Source organism: Onthophagus taurus, chromosome 6, assembly GCF_036711975.1.
Source record: "Onthophagus taurus isolate NC chromosome 6, IU_Otau_3.0, whole genome shotgun sequence".
Taxonomy (NCBI): domain Eukaryota; kingdom Metazoa; phylum Arthropoda; class Insecta; order Coleoptera; family Scarabaeidae; genus Onthophagus; species Onthophagus taurus.
The window spans coordinates 22,037,756-22,060,479 of record NC_091971.1 but is presented as its reverse complement, the minus strand read 5'-3'; the positions used below and the strand labels follow the sequence as shown (position 1 = coordinate 22,060,479).

Here is a 22,724-nt window from a genome sequence, read left to right as displayed (position 1 = left end):
TTGAGAAATAAATTTTTGAAGTAATCGACAATTTTTTCGAATTTTACAATTTTCGCCGATTAAGTTGTAATAATTCGTATAGATCCATTTCTCGGAACATGAGTTTGAAAATTTCCCAAAGTGTTAATAAGAGTGTCTTCTTTCCAATGAACCAACACGTTTTGAAAAATAACTTTTAGTTTTTGAGAAAACACTATTTGAAGTTTTGATAAAATGTTCGATGTTGCAATTTTCATCGATAATTTTCAAAATTTGCTATAAAATTAATTTTTTGAAGGATACTTGTGGAAATATCGCGAATTATTAATTAAAGAATCCTCTTTTTAATGCAAAAAGCCGTTTTGAAAAATCACTTTTAGTTCTTGAGAAATAAATTTTGTAAATAATCGACAATTTTTTCGAATTTTGCAATTTTCGCCGATTAAGTTTAAAATTCGTATAAAATCCAGATCTTGGAATATGAGTATGAAAATTACCCAAAATGTTAATAAAAGTGTTCTCTTTCCAATGAACCAACACCTTTTGAAAAATAACTTTTAGTTTTTGAGAAAACAGTATTGAGGTTTTGATAAAATTTTTGATGTTGCAATTTTCAATATAAACGCGACCTAATAGAATGAAGCAATTTGAATAATTTGCACAAGATTTTATGTCTTCATTTGGATAAAAAATTAATTACAATTACAACAGATTCTTTTTTACATTGTTTTTTTAACCCATTGTTTTAAATAACCATGAAAATATTATATTGGTTATATTTCTTATTGTATTCATTTGCGTGGATTTTATTACAAGTACGATAGGAATATCTTTTATATTTAAATTTGAATTTATTTTCCCCACAGACTACAGATACTGAGAATATAAACCTTTGTGATTACGACGATTTTGGAGATTTTTCATGTAGGGTCCCAACCTTACCAGAAAAGGCAAAACTAATCTTAAAATCTTCATGGAAATTCATTTATGGTTTTACAAATTTTTGGAGAGCCTTTTTCCTTTTCTTAATGGAAGTTTTTAATCTTCGCCATAAAGACAGCATGGAATTGTTATCTTTAATGGATCATTTTGCAACGCAATTTCAAACGGAATTTTTAAATATATTATGTGTTATAAAAGGTAAACCTGGGTATGGATATGAATAAATTTGAAATAAAAAAAATCGTTAAACTTGAAGCATATATTTATTTATTTAAATATACAAAACAGCACTGTGGTTTTATTTAAAGTAGAAGTAATTAAAACAATTTTTTTGAGGTTAAAACGAAATATTTGTTGATGATTGTCGGATTAAACAGAAAAATTTTATTTGAAGCGATCAGCAGTGAGCAAACATCGACAATTTAATATGAAAATGGCTTCGTTAAAATAAAGTATCTAAAATACAAAAAGTTCTTTTAAAGTTATTGGCCTTAAGCGCTTTTTTGTTCTTTGGTAATTAAGTGGTAGGCTTATTACTATTTAGTTTAAGTCATTTTTTTATAAATCCAGTATTAAAAACGTTCAGTTAATTTTTGTAATTCGAGAATTGTTTTTAAAAAAGAAAAGCTTTAAAAAATGGCACCGGAATGTATAGATTTATTAAATATATCCGTAGTTTTTTTTAAAACGTTCTTTGTATAATCAGTCTCATGCATACAGGTCATTTGTAAGGCAATGTATCAATTCTTAGCAAAAAAATGTACCACCAAAAATATAACAACGAATAAATTATAACAATAAAAATAACAACAACCCAAAACGATTTTTGCTAAAGCAAATTTAACAACCAAATAATTGCATAATTAAAATATCATAAAAATCGAGTGGTCCCTATTAAAAATATATTGATACTAATATAAATAAAATATATATTAGTGTATCACATCGCATTGTAGCTGCTAACTTAAAAACGCAGTAAACATTTTCTCTTAATCATTTAAAAACAATTTGTATTAATTTACCGGATAAAAGACAATAAGATTTTATTTTATAATTTGTGAACCTGAGAGTGAAAAGTGTATTATTTTAAGTGCTATAGCAAAACATAAATAAAAAACCTATAGCAAAAATTGTTTCGTCAAGTCTTCTTAGACCACTTCATGTCGTCATCTCTCGGTTTGTAGCCGGTAACTGATTCGATAATCGTTTCTAAAGTACTCCAAAACCTCAGTTTTTCCAACGGCCAATTCAACCACCCCGTTGTCATACAAAAATAAGTTTCGTGGGGTGCCACGTGGTGAATCCTATGGTGTTTTCTCGGCAGGATTATGTGACAATCTTGTAACCACATCACCCAAAAGGGTAATCCAAAATAAGTATGCGACCATTTGTGAATCTAAAATGAGCTTGTTTGTTTTTAATCGCGCTTGGCATGAATAATAAATTTAAATCGAACCTGATTTGTCATCGCCACAAATATTGCCAATAGAAAGATGTAGCAATACCAATTAAAATTCTTTTGTACTTGATCATTAGGTAACGTTATAAAATCGTAAAGCATTTTTCCTAGGAATGGAATTGTCACTGAAAAATTATCTCCATTCGTTTCAATAAAATCATGTCTTGTTATCGATGTCGGATCGATGTGATGCTCTCGAAACGGTCTTAAAAAGTTCTACAAATTAAAAAAATTAAACTATTTTGAGTACAGTATAACCTCGATATAACGGACAAACTATTTTTAAGTCATACTATTAATATTATCTATTTAATACATCAGCATAGTTAAATATAAATGTTAGTGCTAAATGTTAGATAAAATCTAACTCGGGTTATTACAGTTGCTGTATTTCATGTTCATATACAGGGTGATTTATAACATACGGAGTAAACAAAAAGGCTAGGTACTAGAGGTAAAACTGAAGAGATTTTTTTAATAATGTTTTGTTAAAAACTTAATAGTTACATAGATATCACATGTTAATTATTTAAATAATTTAACGTCCATTTTTAAGAACCGCTGATATTCATTAAAGAATAATTAACATACTTGTCCGTTGCTAAGTAACCAAATCAACTGGATTGGCAGCAATAAAAACATGATATCAGCGGTTCTCAATAAACAAACACCACGGTTTGAGCGTTTTAACAAATTTTTAAATAGCCGTAACTGCTATATTATAAAGATTTTATTATTTTTGCTAATTATGCATTGTTTAAGTAACCCCGAAATATTCGCAGTTTGAATTTAAACGTAGCGTAATACCGTATATGGCAAGAAATGCTCGGCCATTAATTCAACTTTAACGTTCTGTATTTTTGTGATTATTAAGTTGTGGTCAAAACATTATTAAGAAAATATCTTCAATTTGGCTCCCACTACCTACCCTTTTAGTCTGCTCCGTATGTTATAAATCACCCTGTATATTTTTTTTCTCTTTCTCCTTCTCTTTTCTTTTTTCAAGCAAGAAATGTGTTTAGAATTCCTTATATAAAATAATATAAACATATTGTTTTCCCTTTTTTTTAAGTATATGGCAAACAACGCGTTACTTTCTGTTGGGCACATTAACACTAGATCGTTATTATGCAATTTTGATATATTTCGCGACTATTTTGTATCGGGTGAATGTAATGTTATTGCCTTATCGGAGACTTGGCTTCACGCGGACATTCCGGATCATGGGGTTGCTATGGATGGGTATACGGTATACGTTGGTGAGGAAGGATAGAGGTGCTCGTGGGGGTAGCGTGGGATCTTACATCTCTAAAAGCCTTAAGTTTTCTCGACTAACTGCTGAGCGAAACCGTGACGCGGAGATGATATGGGTTAAATTACATCTTCCAAAAACATGCTTGATTATTGGTGTTTTATATAGACCCCCCCAATCAAACGTGAACATATTTGTTGAGGTTCTGGATTCGTGTATATCTCAGTTTTTACCAATAGGTGATGATTTGATGATTGTAGGTGATTTCAATATTAATGTTTTGGATGAAGACGCGCCGTTTACGGTTTGCTTCAGATTGTGAACTCACCTACTAAGGTAACTGCCTCTAGTTCTACGCTCATTGATCTTATTTTGGTGACGGAAGGTATTGTGGTGCGGGAGTGCGGTGTTCGGGAATTTTTTAAATTCTCGGATCACTTTTTCACTTTCTGCACCATTTTGCATGACCACTTCAAGCCCCCTCTACTCTTTAAAACTGTCTGGGATTATGGCTCTGCAGATCGGGTTGCTCTTGAGAGGGACCTGGGGATGCTGCCGTGGATGGATATTATTTATACGCAGATGTTAACGATAAATTGAGAATTTTCAATGAGCTGCTGCTCTCTGTGTTTTATGTACACATTCCTAGTAGAGTGGTGAGAGTATCCAGCCCTCGGCCTCCTTGGTTGACGACCACTATTAGAGAAATGATTAAACTTCGTGACAACTCGTATAAGAGATTCAAGCATACCAGGCTGGATTCTCATAGGGATTATTATAAAAGCTTAAGAACCGCTATCAGAAGGCTCCAAACACTTCCTCCGAGTATTGGCGTCGCATTAGGTAAAACGTAAATATTACTAAAGGTAAGGGTATTATCCCGGAGTCGTTGGCCAATGCAAATGAGATTGCGAATCATTTCGGCGGCGCTGTTCCTCAAACTGATTTCGACTGTGATGTGTATCAATACTACAATAACAACAAGGCTACCGCTTTTCAAACTGAATTCTTCTTCTGGGCTGTAACGGAGAACGATCTATACTCCACGTTGATTAGTATCTCTTCCAATGCCGTTGGAGTCGATGGCATAGCACTAAAATTTGTTAAGATGTGTTTTCCTTTTATATCTAGATATATTTTACATATCGTAAATTTCTGTTTAACAGAAAATGTATACCCTACCATCTGGAAACAGTCTGTTGCAGTTGCAATACCCAAAAAAACAAATCCTTCCGATTATAGCGATTTAAGGCTCATTTGTCTTCTGCCCGGCCTTTCCAAGGTTGTTGAAAAAATTGTGGATCGTCAGCTGCGAACACACCTAACTCAATATAATCTTCTGCCTGATTCCTAATCGGGTTTTCGTCCGGCTTTTTCGTGCGCTACTTCTCTTTTAAACCTTACGGATGACATTGTGCGCTCCTCTGATTCTGGCCTTGTTACGGCTCTGGTGACACTTGACTATTCTAAGGCATTTGACACTATCAGTCATCAAATGTTGCTTGCTGTTCTTAGGTTTATGGGTCCTATCTTATTTGTCCTATACACTAGTGTCTTCTCGTTATACGTCCGTTATTGTAAATTACAAACTTATGCGGATGATACACAACTATATTTGAGCTTTCCGTTGTCAGTGATTGAAAGTGCAAATAGTCGTTTAAATTAAGATATCGAACGGGTGGTGAATATTTCGGAAGGGCACGGTCTATTGATTAATGGTACGAAATCATCAGCTATTATATTCGGTAGAATTAAAGACCTTGATCCTGCCAGAGCATCATTGAGGATTCGTGTGGGCGGCGATGAATTGCGCGTAGTTGATACTGTAAAACTCTTGGGGGTATGGCTGGAATCGGATATGCGTTTTAATACACATATCAATCACTTAATTAGATGTTCGTATGCCACGCTAAAGTCTTTATACGTTAACCGTCACAGTTTAAGCACACAAAGTAGAGCCTTGCTCACTGACACGTTGATACTTTCTCGGTTTAATCACTGCAATGCTGTTTATGGACCTCATCTGCGTGCAGATGCTGCGGCACGAGTCCAACGAGTTCAGGGGGCGTGTCTCCGTTTGATATTTGGTATACGTCGAAATCAAAGGATCTCTTACAAGTTGCCCGAGACACGGTGGTTGAGTATGAAAGCAAGGAGAATTTTTCATGAGGGAGTATTATTTTTCAAAATTGTTATGTTCAAAACTCCGGCTTACTTGCACAATAAAATCAGTTTTAGAACGGACGTTCATAATATAAACGTCCGCAGAAAGAACTGCCTGTCTATCCTGCCTCATAGCACCCAACTGTTTAAAAGGTCTTTTTCTTACAGAATTGCCGATTTTTGGAATTTTCTGCCGGAAGCTTTGCGCTCTAAACAATCAGTGCCTGCCTTCAAAAAAGCATTCAAATTACAATTTGTTTTTTGATGTTGCTTAAAAAAACAATTTTGTTTTTGTTCTTTTGTGTTTTGTCACGTTTTGCGTGTTTTCTCGATTTATCTGTTTTCTTGTATTCTCTTCTTATTTATAGTATTTTGGGGCGATTGTGAAAATCAGAGTTGTTTATCTAAACCGCCTCTGACAATCGGCCGAGTTGACTTGATTTAATTAATAGTATTTTTATTTTGATATGTTATTATATGTTTGAATTAGGTTTTTGTTATCAGGTCAATAAATGAATTATTATTATTATTATATATAAATTCGGAGTATTATGAAGACGTACGGCTAAACCCGAAACTTTTTATTTCTACTTCTAGTAGTTCTAGTTGTTATTCAGCGTTAGATTGTTGTAAAACTAGAATTAAAGTAAGTTCATTATTATTATTCTAAAATGGAAAATTCCTAGAGGTTCCTCTTTTAATAGCAAACATGTCGGTTAAGCGGCGCACAGTAGGAATATTTCTGAAGAAAAACGAAAATAACAAGAAGTCGTAAAAAAATCGACATTTTTTAAAAGATGCCCTGCAAATAATGAATCTAAGGAAACTGTAACGGCTGTACAGGTGGGCAAATTTGGGTGTTATTATAGGCTATTAATTTGTTATCAGAAGAAAATAACAAATTATTTTAGGTCACAGCCAACTATGGTTTCCATTTAAAAAAATAAAGTTACTTTTAAAATCTCGAAAATAAAAGATGGGAAAGAAATTCTACCTACGCCACTGAATTCTTCGTAAAAAGTTGCCCATATAATGTTTTATTTATAATACTCCATCTTTGATAATAAGTGAGATATTCGCAATTGTCGTTTTCGCAAAATTTTCAATTTTTGCCTATAGGGCGAAAACAAAAGACGATAGCTGTTCGCAGTTTTCGGCATTAGCATTTTCTCGAAAAACAAGATCATGACATGTAAGCTACTTTTTTTCTATCTCTTTTATTTATTGTATTAGCCAACCTAAACGCTAATGATGCTAGACTTTTTTTATAAACATTTGTTTCTGGCAATAAAAAAACATGTTCCACAAAAGTCCCGGTATGTGAAAGGTTACCCGCCCTGGTTTACAAGGGATACGATTCGGGTGTTAAATTAAAAACGTAGGATGCATAAACGGTGGAAGCTCTATGGGAATTAGTTGGATTACGTTACTTTTTCGCTTTTGCGTGGTCGCTCAAAGTTTCTGATCGATCGCGATCACATAACATACATAGAACGCGTTCAGGATGATATTGTCACAGACCCCAAAACAATTTTGGTCTTATGTGAGACGCAGGAGAGGCGACACGAGTATCCCTGCTAGCGTCGAGTATGATGGTACTGTAGCTTCTGATAGGGAAAGCATTTGTTCGCTATTTGCTGAGTATTTTTCAACAGTTTTCACACCACCGTCTGCCATCGTGCTTGACGAGGGGGGCGTGATAAGTTTGTCTAATGTGTCTGTTGGGTCCTTTACTATTGCTGAAGTACACAAAGCATTACATGGGATAGCGTTGAATATGGGCCGGGAGCGGATAATCTACCACCAATCTTGATTAGGAACTGCTCTGGGGCTATGGCAATACCCCTACAGTTAATTTATAATAAATCTTTGCAACAGGGGATTTTCCAGACGCGTGGAAGCAGGCCAACGTAGTCCCAATTTTCAAAAATGGTGCTAGGAATTTAGTTACTAATTACCGACCGATATCATTATTGCCTATTATTTGCATGGTTTTTGAGAAATTTGTGTACACCAGCGTATTTTTTCAAGTCAAACAGAATATACATATGAGTCAACATGGGTTTTATCCCGGACGATCAGTTGAAACCAATTTATTGGAATACACAGATTTTCTGTTCTCAGCACTTGATAACAACGTACAGGTGGATGCGGTGTACACTGATTTTAGCAAGGCATTTGATAAGGTGGACCACACTATACTGTTAAATAAGCTACGATGTTTTGCCGTGACGGGTGGCTTGCTGCGTTGGTTTGGTTCCTACGTGTCTGAACGCACCCAAGTAGTGCGCATGGGAGGCTACTCTTCGCATCCATCTATAATGACTTCTGGCGTGCCTCAGGGCAGTCACCTGGGACCACTACCATTTTTAGTATATGTTAACGATATATACTCTTGTATAACCAATTCACGCTTTTTAATGTATGCTGATGATTTAAAAATTTTCTGGCCGGTTCGGACCACAGATGATTGTGTGAAGTTGCAGGCTGACCTTGACAGGCTTGACCAGTTCTGTGTTAGAAATCACCTTATTCTAAATATTGCCAAATGCCATACTATTTCATTTACTAAAAAACGCGATTACAGCAAATATAACTATTGTATTGGTACGGAAGGTCTGCGTCGAGTGACGCACACCGTCGATCTTGGTGTAACACTCGACCACAAGCTGATATTTGACAGACATGTTGACAGAGTGGTAATAAAATGTTACAGAATGTTAGGTTTTATAAAACGATCTACCGAGCAGTTCACAAACTCAAGTGCAATTATAAGCATGTGTACTGCTTATAATGCATAGTGTACTGTATTGGCAGTGTCTTAAACTTTGGAAGTATTGTCTGGAATCCACAATATGCGGTTTACATTGAACGGTTAGAAAAAGTTCAAAAATGTTTAATTAAATATCTTTGCTACAAAACCAGACGTGAATATGTGGATTATCCCGCAAGCTGTGAGATGTTCGGGTTTCTGACTCTTCGTTAACGACGAGCATATAATGACGTACATTTTCTGTGTAGGCTTGTCAGTGGTCTTTCTGATTCACCGTCTTTACTGGCTAGGATCGACTTTCATGTTCCCCCGCGAAAACTGCGATATGACTTTTTATTTTACGCACCTACGCCGCGAGCAAATGCTTATCGGAATTCCTCTATTCCGTATTAATTGCGATTTATTCGCGTATAATCCCGCTAGTGTTAAGCGTAACATCAGAACCGCCATTATATCTTCACCATGATTGTAATTGTTTTAGAAATTTGATTTTTTTTTTTTTTTAGTTGTGCTTCATAAATGTATGTTGTGGAACAACTTTATTGGGTTCGTCCCGTTGTTGTTCTCTTGTTCAAATAAATAAAAATAAATAAAATAAAAAAAAATAAAAATAAATTTATATAATATGGACCATGTTTAATGGAATTTGATTTGCATCGCATTCAAAAAGTTCAGAATAGTTGTCTTCGTTTCATTTACGGGATCAGAAAGCATGAAACTATATCTCATACTATAAGTAATGCAGGCTGGTTGAACATTAGAAACCGTTTTAAATACTATTTCCTGTGCCTTGCGAATAAGGTAGGTATCACGTAATCACCGCCTTACTTGTATAATAAAATCACTTCTAGCACATACATAATCTAAACCTCAGACATAAAAGCATCAATCTTGGTGGAACAGATTTCGACTCGAGTTTCACGTATTGTTGTATCGCATAGTTCTAGAAGTAATCGTTTGATCGTTCATCTATATTGGAAATTTGAAACAAGTTTAAAATAGCTATTAGTCGATATTAAAAACAATTAAACTTGGTGAATATACAACAAAAGAAGCGTCCGGTAAAAGTAACGTGTAAAAAAATTGTAAAAGAAAATAACGGTATTGAAGAAGTACAATCAGAAGCACATTTTGAAATACAGTAAAGTTTCGAGTTCATCCAAGAAGACACACCGAATGTCCAAAGACATAGGTGTGCCGAAAAATGCTTCATTTATATCTACAGATGCTTATGTAAGCAACCAAAGAAACAGGGTTCGCATCAGTGTGAGTGACGATATAGAAAAGGACATTAGAAACCAATGTCTACAGCTAAAGACGCAGGATCTCTCGTTTGCAGTAGTAAGTACACAACAGAGAATTAGAACGCTTTGTTTCTGGGTTACAACCACTTCTCGAGAAAAGGAAGTGCATGTCCAAAATAATAACAGAATATGTAATGACGTTATACAGGATAATACAGGTAGTATAGATACTTCGCGTGTTTAAAGAGGAATTGGTTAACTTGCTTTTACGAGATACTGCACTTAAAAACCTGACTTTTACTACTGATCAAGGTTCTAACATCAAAACGCGTTGCAACTGAATTCGCACATTAATTGTATTGGCCATGTTCGAAACATGATTTGAACACATTTCTTCAAGAAAACAGTACTAGAAGAACTATTTTAAACCGGCTACATTATAGTTTGATGCATATCATGCATATTTTTAAGAAAAGTTGATGAACTATGTAATGAAAAAAAAATTACCGATATCCACGCGGTTATTCGTTGTTGTTTGGATAATGTTTTTGACATAAAATTTTCACCACATCGCATTCATAAAGTATTGCATTTTCATTACCCGAATATAAACAGCTACGGTTTCTAGAAGACAATACACATGAATAAATTTATACTTTTGTAAAGGATGAGCTAAATTATATTCTCGAAAATCCTGAAAGCTCTTCTGCCACACTTTAAATTTTTCTTATAAATTCCTGCTTGAAGTGAACAAACGGTCAGTTCCGTAAAAACAGGAAAACGTGCAAACCAAAAGTGCAATAGAAAAAACAAGTTAATACCACTAAGAAGTATTTCACCTGTTTTCCTATAGGCTTTGCTGTTGTATAGAATAGACTGCATGCTAGGAATGAAAAATCATGAGTAACAAGATTACAGATGGGGGCAAATCGAGCCTGTAAAAAGTTTTACTTGGAGTAAAATTAACAAGTCGTGGCGAAGAAGAGGGAGAGATCCAAAGGAGATGTATGTTAGCTAATAAAGCAGATATTGCCCTTGCAAACATCTCGACACTAAAATTCCTCCTGTATTTCATTTTCCCATCGTTTCAGGGATCATCAATAAATTTAATTACTGTTTTGTAAACTTGCAGCTTTATTACGGAAAGCTTGATATTGATGCAAAAGAAATGCTAGGATGCAGGAATTGGAAGAGAGAAGCTAAACATAGAAAAGTATGGGGAAAAAATTGAAGGAGACCAGTGTTTGATAGTGGACTGCAACGCCATAAGAGTACGAGACCAAACTGTTTAATAATCATGAATAATATTAAATGAAATTTACTTAATAGCTTAGAGAGTCATGTTTTAACTGATAGATCATATAACCAACATTATATATTGACATAATATACTACGCCAATATGAAGTGTGGATTTTCCTACCCTTACAGTATGCCACGTCATGAATATTCTCCAAATTCCTTGCTACCATAATATGTTCTGTGGCAGTAAACATTTTATTTTCTAAGTAACTAATTGTAAAGAGTATTAAATAAGAGCGCAATAATTCAATTGATTGGTATTTTAGAGGTCATTTGATAAGCTAAAAATTGTGACAGATCATAATTAGATAGTAGTTAGGATGGAGTTGGCAAATATTACGCTCTGCATGATACAAGAATGTCTGCTTATTGCAGTAGAAATGGTGTTTCAAATTTCAAAAATAAGGATTGAACAGTTATACGCAGAAACATAGAACAGAAACATACGCATTTTCATGCTTACAAAGTACAATTGATCCAACATTTTCTAGCAACAGACCATGCACACCCAAGCAGATTTCGCCAATTGTATCATCGATCAACAAGAAGTGAGTACCGGGTTTATGAATAAAAACATCTTCACCGATAAGGTCTATTTTCATCTCGATGGTTTCGTTTATAGACAGAATTAAATAAATGAATTCCAAACCTGGCATTATTTGGGATGTATTGTGGTCTCGAAGAATCATTGGAAATTGTTTTTTTGAAAGCAAGGCAAGTAATAGTTAATAGTGAAAAGTAGCCATTATGTTACTATATTGCTGTTGGACATACTTTTGGAGCAATGGTACGTCACTTGCCATAATTCTCATGAAGTTTTAAGAATTCCACCACCTGTTCACAAAACAGCTCTTTTTCATACAATATTGCTAAGGAGTATGATGCCTGTCCTTCTAATCTCAAGTATAAAAGGCCCGACATTTTAAAAATAAAGTTGCGCGACGCCTTATTAACACTACAAAGATCACAACAAAACGTTTATGATGCCTCGGTGTTCTGACGTTGAAGCGAACGAATGTTATTATTTTTATTTTTTTTATCTTTCTTTCTTCATAATTTGTTACGTAAGAGTGGAAAACGATATACGCTAACAGTTCTAGGTTTTTGTTTTATTATCTTGAACGTTCAACTCCTGATTGAGTAGAACAGATGACAAGATCTTTGGAAACTGTTATCTGAACTTCGCCGTTTGACTGCATAAAGTTTAAATCTGATGATGTTATATTATCGTACTCTGTATTTATTTTTCTTGATTGCAGTCAATAAAGTAGTTTATTATTATTAAGTCAAAATGATACTGATCGCAACAGCTACAGCGCTTTAGATATATCTGCTATGGATGTCTCTTTTATAGACTATGACAATAATATTATAGAAGTTAGAGATTTGTCTAATAACAATAATGATAATATGGTATTAGACATACTGCCAACTTGATTTTGATTACAGTGATGATGTGGACATCGTTACAGTGGTTGTTTAAAACGAAGAAAAACCTTGTACTATGTCAGAAACACGACCACACCCCTTAAAGTCCTGAGAGATTATTCAGGGACACCTGTATATTTTTTAATTGAAGCACATATTCGGTATTATATAACAAACATTTATAGGCCCACAAGTGTTTCTCAATGCTTGGAATGTCACTGGAGAATCAGAAACATCTCAGAAATTATGTAAAATAATTTCAGAAGCCATTGATTTAGCCAAAAATATGTATAAGACAAAGATTTATGCTGTGGTGTTAGATAATGCAAGTGCCATGGTAAAAATGGGTAAGTAAATGAAGCATTGTTAATGGCATTCTACGTGCAATAGCCACAAAGCAAATTTACTTGCAAAACAGAGCATTCTATCTATTATCTTCGATGATGACTTTGTAGAGGAAGTCCGTGAAAATATTTTATTTTACCAACCCTTCTGTGAATCAATAAGTGTCAATCCCATAGTACATCCCTTGCAGACGCCGCATACTTGAGGCTATCTCTAGAGCTACCTAACGATAAATTCGAAAAAAATTGTATTTAATGTTTACGCCTTCACTGCTTATTACCTACATCCACTGTACGACAATAACAGGTTATCGAAACAACATCTGGATGAAATTAATACTTTTCTTTTTAAATTCCTTCCTAATGAAGGGTGTGAAGAATGGGATAGCTTTAAAAGAAATGTAAGAGTTTTTCAAGATTTACGGAGTAAAAACATAACAAAACCTTTGCTATAGTAGAAACCACGAGAGCTGGCAGTGACAGATCGCTTAAAAATGGTATGAATCAAGATATGGACGTACGACTTAGATTACTTCACCACATACATTTAAATGTAGGTTATGTTAGTAATGGAGGTTATATGTCAAACATTGTCAAAGATATTATTTAATGATTTTCCTTTCAAAGAAAACATTTTCGGCTTGTGAAAACACTAACAGATTCATGACAACGCTCAGAAGACGTTTCGATTTGAGGTTATAATTATAGAGTGACATCCCTTAGAAGAACAGACGTACTTTTTCGACGTGGCCATTTGAATTGTACAGCAGACATATTAAACTAATGCTATCTCTTTCCAACACACATTACTCTCTAGCGGTTTGTGAACTACGTATGGCATTGGTAACAGCGGAAAATGATGATTTACTGCCAGCTCTCGTGGCGTCTACTATATACTGGCGCTTGGCAGAAATGCAGTGTAATAAATTACCGAAATTAGGTATTAAGCTTTTACAAATTCCTGCTTCTTCTGGGGAAATAGAACGAGTGTTCTCGAACTGGGGATATGTCCATGGATCCCTACGCAACATCCTCTCATTCAAGAATTCAAACTTGTTCAATATCTGTTATACGTTAAAGATGCAAGATACAAGCATGGCATTAGTCGAAGATAATGATAGCTACGACGAGGGAGATCCGCATGTGATAATCTAGACAACTAAGAAAAAATATGATATAATTCAAACGACGAAAGAACCAACTTGAGACATCAAATTATTTTTCAAGTTTCGACAAACGTTAAGGATATAAAGCACATGTTGCCTTTTTTCAACATGTGTTCTGCATCCCTGAAGTAATTTGGGAAATAATTTGATGATGCAATCGTTTGCATTAAATCTATCTACATTTAACAAAATTTTTTTTACTACTTAGTAATACACTTAATTCTGTTTTTACGCGACAGATACGTTCCCAATAAATTCGCGTAAAAGAAAATCGCGTAAAAAAAGATACGGTATTTATGTAAAAATACGGGATAGGTTCCGACATTTGAAGAATCGGTTAAAATGTTATGATTAAGAAAGATAAATTCGGTTACTTTAATGTGCTTTTATTTAATAAAACTTATTTTAAAATAATAAATAATTCATAAGTTGAAATAATAATAAAATAAAAGTAAAGAAAAAATCATTATTTAGTGAAAAAAACGAAAATTAATTTCTAATTGCTATCACTTTTCGATGCGCTTTCCTTCTCAAGCTGTGCTGCCGCGTTAGTGGTTCTAGTCACAAATTCTGTTATCGATCGTTATGTTCAATTCACGATAACTGCCCATTAATAATTTAATGTCTCGTTGAAATTTTGTAGATCTTTCTTCAATAGGATCATGCTTTTGAAAATGATCGCATAATTTAGCAGCGAGTTGTAGTCCTTCTTTGATTACATCTGCGGTAAGGGTAGGAATCTCTTCGTCAATTTTGCATTCTTTATACTTTATACTGCATTCTTTATCATCGGGAATCTCAAGCGCTAAACTAATGATTTCATCATCAGTAAGTGCATCCTCTAGTAATTCATCGATATCTGCCGACGATATATCAGCAAATCCTTCTCCGCCTATTTCATGAACTAAGGCTGTGATGTTAGGGTATTGATCTATATTAGAATGCACATGATCTTTATTTTTTACACATTCTGGTCAAAGAGATCTCCAACATGCGTTCAAAGTTGATGGTTTCAATTCGGATAGTGCTAATCCAGCATGTTTGATGCAGTCATTTATTGTAAAGTTCTTCCACGCGTCAATGACCGTTACATTTTTATTATTTGTTAATTTATCTAAAATGTATCGAAATGTTTGCTTTACGTAATAGGTCTTAAAGGTTGCAATAATTCCTTGGTCCAACGGCTGTATCAAGGAAGTAGTATTTGGAGGAAGAAAACAAAATTCAACATTCAGGTGCTCTATGTGTGAGTGGCCAGGTGCGTTATCTATAATCAGAAGAACCTTAAATTCAAGACTTTTATTGCTCATATAGCGACGCACTTCTGGGATAAAATGTTTGACAAACCATTCATTAAAAATTTCTCTAGTTACCCAGGCTTTTTTATTAGCTGTCCAGTGTACTGATAAGGTATCTAAATTTACACCTTTCATAGACCGTGGTTTTAGAGCTCGATTAACAAGCAAGGGTTTTAACATTCGATCTCCAGACGCATTAGAGCAAAATAAAAAGGTTACGCGATCTTTGGCCGCCTTGAACCCACTGGCAGTTTTCTGGGATTTAGCTACGTATGTTCTATTTGGCATACGCTTCCAGAAAAGGCCTGTTTCGTCCGCATTCCATACCTGATCTGGAGTGTAACCACCTTTTTCAATTATTTTAGCCAGTTTTGCTGGAAATTCCTTAGCTGCTACATCATCTGCAGATGCAATTTCACCCTTTATCTTTATATTATATAACGCATGTCGTTGTAGAAAACCATTCATCCATCCCGTACTAGCAGAAAATTCAAATTTTCTTCTTTTCTCGCCTGATGTTTGTGGTTCCGCTTCTTTAATCTGGTTGTAAATCTTTAATGCCATTTGCTTGATGTTATTTCCGTCAACGGGTATTCGTTTTTGAGACATATCCTCCATCCATATTACAAGAGCCTTTTCCATTTTTTGCTTCACAATGTCTCTTGTATATGATGTTGTATGAGCACTTAATTTTGTCCCAGCAATTACAGATTTTCTAATCGCGTCCTCATTTTTTTTATAGTTCTTACGGTGGATTCTCTTAAACCGAAACGTTGCCCTACAGTGGTGGCACTATCTCCATTAGCTAAATTATCTAAAATGTTGATTTTAACTTCCAAAGAAATAGCTTTTCTTTTTGTTTGTTGTGTAGCTGACATTGTGATTAGATCGCCTATAAAAATTTTATTTATTTATATGTAATAAGTAAGTAAAGAGTAAATGTATCAAAAAATATTTTATTTAATATTGTATTCGATTTTGTTACTCACCTTAAACATTGAAGCCAAACTGTAAACTCGTAATTATTTTAACCAAAACAGATGTGAGATGATATAAAATTAGGGAAATCCCCTGTAACTATTGATGCGCTCGCGCAATCAGGGAGTATCGATTCTCGCACAATCATATACCTTTCAAGCGCTTTCACATACTTGCACGTACACGAAATTTTAGTTCCAAAATTATTCTAGATTAAAATTTCTTGCATCGCGTTAAATCAAATTAAATCGCGTAAAAAAAGAATAAAATATATTTTATTAATCGCGTTATATCAAATTCGCGTAAAAAAAGTTCGCGTAAAAACAGAATTAGGTGTATGTTGTTTGATTTAAAAATATACAGTACATGTTTCTGTTAAAAAAGAATACCTATACGTTACGTTCCTTATTTGAATAAAAATTACCTTCCTTTATTTTTTTTACATTTTACATAATTTCTACCGATGTAAATTACATAGTATTATACATGTAAAATACTCTATGTAAATTACATTGCTAACCCTGGTTGCGAGCATGAGACAGCTGTGATAATAGTCTTGGAAATGTTCAGAATCTATCTACAGGGATTTAAATTTAAATAACAACTAAAATTGTACTGTACGATTTCAAGTCCGATTTGCATATTACGTCTAAGAACCAACTTAGATACGACACTTAGGCTCGTTACTACCATCTTCTGGTTAAGCTATCTAAGGGATTATTACTATGGTTACGGCTATTTTATGCGCTCTGATTGGCTAATAGATGGGTTTATCTATAAGATAAATTTAACTAAAAGATGGTAGTAATGGACCTAAGGCCCACTACTACCACTCATAGTTAAAGTATCTGATAGCCAAGGTCTATACAACATAAGGTTATCCAATGCCGATTCTCCTCCTCTGAGGGGCAAGGTGGGTCAGTGACGTAGCTGGTTCTATGAACAACACAACACGATGCAAGGTTTAAATATTTTATATAGACTGTACCACAGTATAGGCACGTATAGGTTATTTTTTATTCTGACTGTATCGAACCAGTGACGTCAATCTGCGGGGTAATAATCGATACTACAGAGACATAGGGAAATAGGTAACCTTATGTTCTAGACCTTGTCTGATAGCGTTATCTATCGGGTAGCTTAAAAATTGGTTACTACCACTGCATTTATCTTATAGATACCGCTATCCGAGGGAACTTTTGGGTGTCGGATAACTTGCTATCTAAAGGATAACTGCGGATACCTAACCTCAAATAGAATTTATACTGACGTATAAAATTCGAGCGTTTTACTATTTCGGTTAAAATAAGAAAAGTAATATAAACTTAAACAAAAAACTATTAATAATTAACATTAGATAAAATCATCATGGATAATTTCTTCGACATTGGAGATGAAGAACAAATTTTTGAAGAAATCAATGAATTATTTCCTATAAGAAGCGAAAGGATAATGAGGAGTAGACTTGACCATTTAAATATTCATTCAGATGTTGAATTTATGTCGAGATTTCGTCTGTCGAAAAAATGTTTTCATCACCTTTTGAATCAAATAGAAGATGTAATATAACCTCCATCCATGACGTAAGTAATTTGTTGATTGCTATTATTTAATGTAAAATTCATCAAAATTTTAGTAATAATGCTGTACCTGTTTGTTGCTGACTCTTCGATTTTATGTAATAGGTAACATGTTGCTATCCATAGCAGATTTTGCAGGAGTGAGTGTACAATTGGCATCTTCAGTCGTTCATCATGTTAGTTGTGCCATTATTGTTTACCATCACATTTTAACATACAATAATACGAGATATAGTAGAAACCACGAGAGCTGGCAGTGACTTGACGTTTAAAAATGGTATGAATCAAGATATGGACGTGCGACTTACATTATTTCACCACATACATTTAAATGTATGTTAGGTTAGTAATGTAGGTTATATGTCAAACATTAAGGGATTAAGTAAGTTTTATTTAAACAGTGGTTCATAATTTATTTCATTTTCGGCTTGTGAAAACACTGACAGATTCATGACAACGCTCACAAGACGTTTCGATTTGAGGTTATAATTATAGAGTTACATCCCTTAGAAGAACAGACGTACTTTTTCGACGCGGCTATTTGAATTGTACAGCAGACATATTAAACTAATGCTATCTCTTTCTAACACACATTACTCTATAGCGGTTTGTGAATTTTAATTTACTACGTATGGCATTTGTAAGAGCGGAAAACGATGATTTACTGTCAGCTCTCGTGGCGTCTACTATATACACACTTTTTGCTTTCCTTGCCATGTAACTGCATCACTTTTTTTCTCTTCTATTGCGTTTTTATGTTTGATAACAAATTCAAGAAGATGTTCGCATTCTTCTTTGATGAAATTGGTGGTTCGTCGCCTTTTCTCAGTCTCCATTTCCAAATTTTAATTTTAAGGTTAGAACAGGTTAGATTATCGTCAAAATACCTAATAGTAGGTCTTTTGACCACATAGAGCTGTCAATTTAACATAATATACCAAAAAAATCCCTAGATTCCTTGGTTATCTCAAGGATTTCTTAACTATGAGATAAATGGAGGTGGCAGTACGCACGACCCTGTTATCTACGAGATAAATTGTATCTTATAGATAGCTTAACTGATAGATAGCATTGGTTTGGTAGTAAAAATAGATAAACTAAAAATAGATGAACCTACAATTTCGGGCCAGTGTCGTTTTCTAGATGTTAGTATAAAATTAAAAGTTTATGTCTTTTATTTTATATAGAATTTAAGTCTAACTAGTTTCGGCCCTTGGCCATCTTCACAGACTCTACCAATAGATTAACATCTCTCATCTTATCTATTTTACAAACGACAACGCTAGTTAGCATAAGATATCACTATCACTATGTTGCATATTTTTATTGCACTACAACTAGAACTAACACTAGACGCTAGAACTACAAATATTCGGGTTTAGTCGTCTTGAGAGATGTGGGACTAAAAAAATGAATGTTTCTAGTTCTCAGTCTAGTGTTAGTTCTAGTGACAATGGTAGGTAGCGCTAGTTAGCATAAGATATTACAATGTTGTATATTTTTATTGTACTCAAACTAGAACGAGAACTAGAAACATTCGGGTTTAGTCGTGAAAAAAACTTTCAGTTGTCAATGTCAACTTTAATTTTATTATTATATTTGTAATCTTCATAAAATAATCTTTAAAGTGAGTCCAAACATGACGCATTTATCTCAAAAAACCAAAACGTTCGAACTTTCAACTTTTAATTTTGACATATTGGTCAACTTCATACAAAAATCCTTTAAAATGAGTCCAAACTCGACATATTTAACTTTAATATTAATGGAGATACAATCACTTCCGGTTTGAAACGTCAACGTCAATTTTGACATATTTATCATCTTCATTAAAAAACCTTTAAAATGAGTCCAAAGATGAGGCACTTATCTCAAAAAACAAAAAAATTTGGAATAAAAAACATTAAACCCGAAGTTAGTAACAATCAAGATAGTAATTTAATTATTAATATTAATACCAACCTTAATTTTTTATTTTTATTATATTTTTGTTTTTGTGACAAATATTAAAACATTTTATAAAAATTAATACGTCAAAATGACATTCACATTCCTAACTGGAAGTTGACTATAACTTCATTAATATTGAAGATAAATATGTCGTGTTTGTACTCATTTTAAAGGATTCTTAATGAAGATTACAAATACGTCAAAATTAAGGTTGACATTTTAAACCTGAAGTTAGTTATCATATAATAGAAGTTTTATAACTGAAGTTAATCTAGTGTTAGTCACTTTTCCGCACATTCTTTTTATTTTTAACGTGTTTTTTTGGGTCATTTCACATTGATTAAAAAAAATCGTCGATTTTTAAGCAACATGATGATTCTTGAATTTTTCCCAACTTTCTTAACATTTCTTTTGTTAAAAAAGAGCGTTCTTAAATTTTAACCTGTAAACTTGTAACACTTCGTCCTTAATTTCATTTTATAATTTTTTAATCTTTAATTTTGTAAATTAGTAACTAATAATCTAATTTCGACTTTGATATATGATCTTTTTTAACAAAAGAAAAATTAAGAAACTTGTTTGTAAAATGGATGAGATGAGAGATGTTAATCTATTTGTAGAGTCTCTGAAGATGGCCAAGGGCAGAAACTAGTTAGATTTAAATTCTATATAAAATAAAAATCAAACTAGATTATTTTCTTCAAACATTTTTACACAAATCATCATTTTGACTCTAGTATTTGTGGTTAAATTTATGCCACGACTTACAGAAACACCTGTATAATCGCAAAACGTAACGACTGACCAAGCGGCTTGTTCTTGTAATAGCTGTCATCAAATAGACAGGCACCATACAATTTTCAATAATTTGAGCCTGTCTATTCTGAGAAGTCTTATATTTTTAGAGAGATGAAAACGAAAATCTAGTTTTTCTCAACATTGTTCATTTGTCGCTTAGTCAAGTGATGCATAACGCGGTCCAATTATTATTCAGTGATAGATTGTTGTAAATTTTTATTGAACCAAAACTACAACTAACAATAGCCATAGATAGAACTATAAACATTCAGGTTTAGCTGCATGTCTCTTAAGATGGCTTAACCTTAATCTTAAGATGGTGTTAATTCTAATGCTAGTGTTAGTTCTAGTTTTAAATATATTCCGCGTTAGATTGTTGTATACTTTTTGAACTAAAAAATAAAGAACGTAACGGTGTGGATAGGTGTTTGAATCTGTATGCATTAAAATTATTCATTCAAACAATTTAAAGTGCAAATTAAAAATTGTTCATATGACGGATTTTTGGCTATATGTAAGACACTTCCTTCCCCATATTAATCATTTATATTGAGGTTTTACTGTAATTGTGTAAAAACTAAAAAGTTTTAGTGCTCTAGTTTAAATTAGCGTGACCTAAATTACATTTAAACGGTGCTAATTCGTTTTTGAAGATGTTAAGTGCGTATAAAAATAGGAAAGTGATGTAATATTTGATAATTTTAAGACTGCTTGTAAATAAGTTCATTAAATACATTAATCTTTGTTGATGTTTTTTACAAAATAAGATTATAAATTAAATGTACTTGAAATAAGGATTAGTTTTATCAAAAGTTAGGTGGATTTAGATAAATAAAAAGGTGCATTTTGTTAAACAAAAAACTAACCTTCCCAATTATTGGTAATTCTACGGTCCCCCAAGTATCAGCACCCCAATGAACAAAACCAGAAGCAAAATCAGCCGTAATAATTCCACCTAAAGCTACCAATACAATAGTACTGATGTTTTCTAATCGTAGATGATAGATTATATAACCAAAATTAGCTGCTATTAAAGCAATACAAATCCATACACAAATATACTCTTGAGTACGCTTTCCTACAAACCAAAAATACAATTTACTAAGTTATTAAACAATTTTGAAAGCAAAACATTACCTGTACTATACAAATTAGCTAATTCTTGAGCTCCTTTATGTTGTGGACCCCATCTAGGTCGGTTTTTCTCCTCTTCCCTTACAGTGGCCGAATTTGCATTGGGATCATCTTCAAGCATAGAATTTTCTAAGATATCCTTCTCAGTTTTGACCGGGGCAAGAATGGTGTTAGCAACGGTTGTTGTTTCAAATGTAGTGGTAGTTAAGGCTTCTTTAACTCTCTTCGAGCACGATATTGTTAAAGCCATACCAAGTTCTTTTTTAACTTTTTGGAAAGAACAAAAAAAATTTGACAAGTTATCACAATCGCTGATGGATCACAGCACGTTTGATTTCTTGTTTTTCCTTTTTTAGTCGTTTCGATTGAATTTTTAAATGGGGTTTGTTGTCGAAGTTGTTTTAGAGGATATTTTGGGGTACATCGCGTGCGAAGTCGTTTCGACGACTGTCGACGCCGCAATACGCAAGAAAAAACGGGGGCGATAACAAAAATCGAACTGAAAAGCGTTTACGCCGGTCGCTATCTTCACTGCGATCTGTCAAATTGGAGTTTTGTAACTAATTTATTAAGTTTTTTCTTTATTTATATATTTTTTAAAAGTAGTGATAAAATTAATCACAACTTAAATCTGAGATATAAAAATAATACTTTCATTAAATTTATTCTTTTAATGTAATGAAATGTTTAAATTATATACTTGGCATCTAACTTCACTTAGAATATATGCAACTTTAAAACAGAAAAAAAAGTTGTTTATTATCATTGATTTAGTAATTATTTTGATAACAATTGTATTAAATAACAATTATAACTCTAAATACTTTATTAAAGTTAAATAAAATTCCCGCCTTAAATTTATTATTCCCTAACTTCACGTACCTATACATAATTTTGATGTGCTTTTCTTTAAATCTTTAAATAATTGAAGTGGC

General features: G+C 33.3%; 2 protein-coding genes and 1 long non-coding RNA gene across 3 annotated transcripts; 1 reads left to right on the top strand and 2 right to left on the bottom strand.

Moving 5' to 3' along the window:
- Positions 1-736: 736 nt before the first annotated feature.
- On the top strand, positions 737-1,176 carry LOC139429936 (uncharacterized). The gene is made up of 2 exons (XR_011640531.1): positions 737-794; positions 846-1,176. It is a non-coding gene; the product is annotated as an uncharacterized lncRNA (long non-coding RNA).
- LOC111423031 (Plasmanylethanolamine desaturase Kua) lies at positions 1,166-22,323 on the bottom strand. Its single transcript, XM_023056286.2, has 4 exons — positions 21,793-22,323; positions 21,522-21,733; positions 2,378-2,596; positions 1,166-2,317 (listed from the first exon to the last, which is right to left on the bottom strand). The coding sequence occupies exons 1-4, from the start codon at positions 22,037-22,039 to the stop codon at positions 2,060-2,062; spliced, it is 936 nt and encodes a 311-aa protein (XP_022912054.2). The 5' UTR covers positions 22,040-22,323; the 3' UTR covers positions 1,166-2,059.
- LOC111418803 (tigger transposable element-derived protein 1-like) lies at positions 12,271-21,515 on the bottom strand. The gene is made up of 2 exons (XM_071196378.1): positions 17,141-21,515; positions 12,271-17,000 (listed from the first exon to the last, which is right to left on the bottom strand). Exon 2 carries the CDS (start codon positions 15,989-15,991, stop codon positions 15,026-15,028), a length of 966 nt encoding a protein of 321 aa, XP_071052479.1. The 5' UTR covers positions 15,992-17,000; positions 17,141-21,515; the 3' UTR covers positions 12,271-15,025.
- Positions 22,324-22,724: the final 401 nt, after the last annotated feature.

Bases quoted from the DNA above. Each gene is read 5' to 3' on its own strand.
- LOC111423031 (XM_023056286.2), bottom strand. From the start codon at position 22,039: ATGGCTTTAACAATATCGTGCTCGAAGAGAGTTAAAGAAGCCTTAACT. The intron at 2,597-21,521 runs GTTAGTTTTTTG...TTTAATTTGTAG, and splicing joins AATTACCAATAATTGGGAAG to AACTTTTTAAGACCGTTTCG. The intron at 2,318-2,377 runs GTTCGATTTAAA...AGCTCATTTTAG, and splicing joins TTGTGGCGATGACAAATCAG to ATTCACAAATGGTCGCATAC.
- LOC111418803 (XM_071196378.1), bottom strand. From the start codon at position 15,991: ATGGAAAAGGCTCTTGTAATATGGATGGAGGATATGTCTCAAAAACGA.